The sequence below is a fragment of the Sinocyclocheilus grahami genome, unplaced genomic scaffold (genome assembly GCF_001515645.1).
Source record: "Sinocyclocheilus grahami isolate Dianchi unplaced genomic scaffold, SAMN03320097.WGS_v1.1 scaffold2822.1, whole genome shotgun sequence".
NCBI classification, from domain to species: domain Eukaryota; kingdom Metazoa; phylum Chordata; class Actinopteri; order Cypriniformes; family Cyprinidae; genus Sinocyclocheilus; species Sinocyclocheilus grahami.
The window spans coordinates 28,502-30,494 of NW_015507998.1; the positions used below are offsets into that span (position 1 = coordinate 28,502).

A 1,993-nucleotide genomic window follows, 5' to 3' on the forward strand; every position below is an offset into this window, starting at 1 on the left:
CTATGTGCTTTTAAGCCCATGCGTACTTCAGTAAAGTCTGTATCTCCTTTGTGTTGAGTACAGGTTTTTGTGCAGATGCATCTCTCTCCACCAGCAGCTCTGCTGTTCCCTCTCATGGACACTATTAAGGGGATCTGGGAATGCAGTCACTCTGATTCCGTTATGCGGTTCTCTTCATCTCTTCATGGCACTCCGACCGCCTCAATCAGCCTTGTTAGGGTCTGCACCGGTCCCTTCCAATTCTTGCCCGAGCTTCCACCTTTTGCAGAACCAAAATGCACCTACATTTTTCATTTTGGTTCTTCATCTTCGATTGGTGGTCTGGCTGCAATGGCCTTTTTGCTTCTTGCCTTAGCGCTCTTCACTGTGAGCTGGTTGACTAGATTTCGGTAGGCAGCAGAGCGCAGGAATCGTGGGTGACAGTCCTTTTCCATGAGAATATAGATGCGGTACTGGGCCATATCGAAGCAGGATGCCGTAGGGCTTTTCAAGTTGGCTTGAGTAATGTCTCGGGTCTCATAATCAATGTTAACCTGGAAGCGAAAAGGAAGTGAGTTCAAACATCTGCAATTTAGGAACGATACCACAGGATATGGTGATTTATTATGTATATTTACCTCTCTAGGAGCTTCACTTCCGATAAACTCCTCGTAGATCCTCTTGGCTTTGGATGGCATCTTAGCTGCAGACTTTGTACTTTTGTAGTCCTCACAGGCCAGGTAGAAAGCAATGTTTTCTTCACTAAACTCAGATACCAGGAAAGCTCTGAAGGCATATAGTCCATCTGATAGAGAGCGAAAAATGGAGTTAGAGAAGAGATTAGTTGTTTAACGTGTCTCATCAGATTAAAGCCCCCCACACAGATCAGAAAGCAGGACAGACACATCTGTGCACTGCAGTCCTATTTCTAGCATCTAAATGTAAAGCTAACTCTAAATTTAGACTGAACTGTAAATTCAAAGCTGTAAATAAAACTTATTGGAGTATGTTTTTTAAGAAAACTATTTCAGTCTTTCTACCTCAGTATTTCACATTAATTGCCATTTCTTTGTAGTTATTTGTGAAATTTGTTAGCAATGGAAGGGAATTTTTTCCAAGTAAATCGTACTCCAATTGTTTTTTAATGTACGTCGTTACTAAGGCAGATTTTTACTTGATGTTATCATTTGAAATGATTTGCTTTACCTCATAACGTTTTTTTAAACATAAAATGGGGTCATCTTTATTACACAATGAAAAAAACAAACAAATGTATATATTTCAAAGTTGATTATCAAAGATTGTTGGAGTACATTTTACGAGAAAAAAATATTTCAGACTTTCTGCTTCAAATTCACACTTACAATATATTACTTGTTTGTACTTATTTGTGAAATTATTAGCAATTGAGTGATTCTTTTTTTTCAGTGTGGACTTACGTTTGCTGGACAGAAGCTTCTCAAAAGACAGTTTCCACAGCAGACATTCCTCCAAGGTCAACCTGCAAAGATGTAAGCCAGTCAGAGAAGAAACCATATAAAACTAAACACGCGTTATCATGCAAAAAGAAACATGCTATGAAATAGGCAAAAGCCAGTGCATTCAATAACTGTACTTACCTTGGTTTTCTATATTTACATAGGCTGCTCAAGTCTTGTCTCTGCAGAAATCCTCCTACGCATGCCTTTAATCTTTTGGCCCTGATGTTAGAAATGCATTTATTTAATACACAACATATGTACACTTTTGAAATATACACAGTTCTTATAAGATTACAAGCCCCTACTGATGTTATATAAAAGAGTAGAGGTTTACGTTTAAGCCTTCAAATGATTTGTATAAAATATAAAAAGCACATAAAACCCTTAAAAATGTCAATATGAGGATCGTACCTTTCTAGGCAATTGTTTGAGAGCCCTGTTATTCCTCTACACATTGGAAAGCCAGAAGGGAAATAAATATCCATTGCGCAGTGTGATCTCTAGGTGAAATTTATCAGCAGTGTGTCTGCAGT

The 1,993-nt window shown here is 38.3% G+C and overlaps 1 protein-coding gene and 1 long non-coding RNA gene across 2 annotated transcripts in view; one reads left to right on the forward strand and one right to left on the reverse strand.

Moving 5' to 3' along the window:
* LOC107575695 (uncharacterized) overlaps window positions 1-1,691 on the forward strand; it is a 4,626-nt gene extending 2,935 nt beyond the window's left edge. The window contains exons 2-3 of the long non-coding RNA XR_001607926.1: window positions 1,408-1,490; window positions 1,622-1,691. This is a non-coding gene — a long non-coding RNA (uncharacterized lncRNA). The remainder of the gene's footprint in view (window positions 1-1,407; window positions 1,491-1,621) is intronic.
* On the reverse strand, window positions 7-1,978 carry LOC107575694 (regulator of G-protein signaling 5-like). The gene is made up of 5 exons (XM_016262045.1): window positions 1,872-1,978; window positions 1,599-1,679; window positions 1,419-1,480; window positions 618-784; window positions 7-533 (listed from the first exon to the last, which is right to left on the reverse strand). Exons 1-5 carry the CDS (start codon window positions 1,943-1,945, stop codon window positions 291-293), a joined length of 627 nt encoding a protein of 208 aa, XP_016117531.1. The 5' UTR covers window positions 1,946-1,978; the 3' UTR covers window positions 7-290.
* Between the last annotated feature and the right edge of the window lie 15 nt (window positions 1,979-1,993).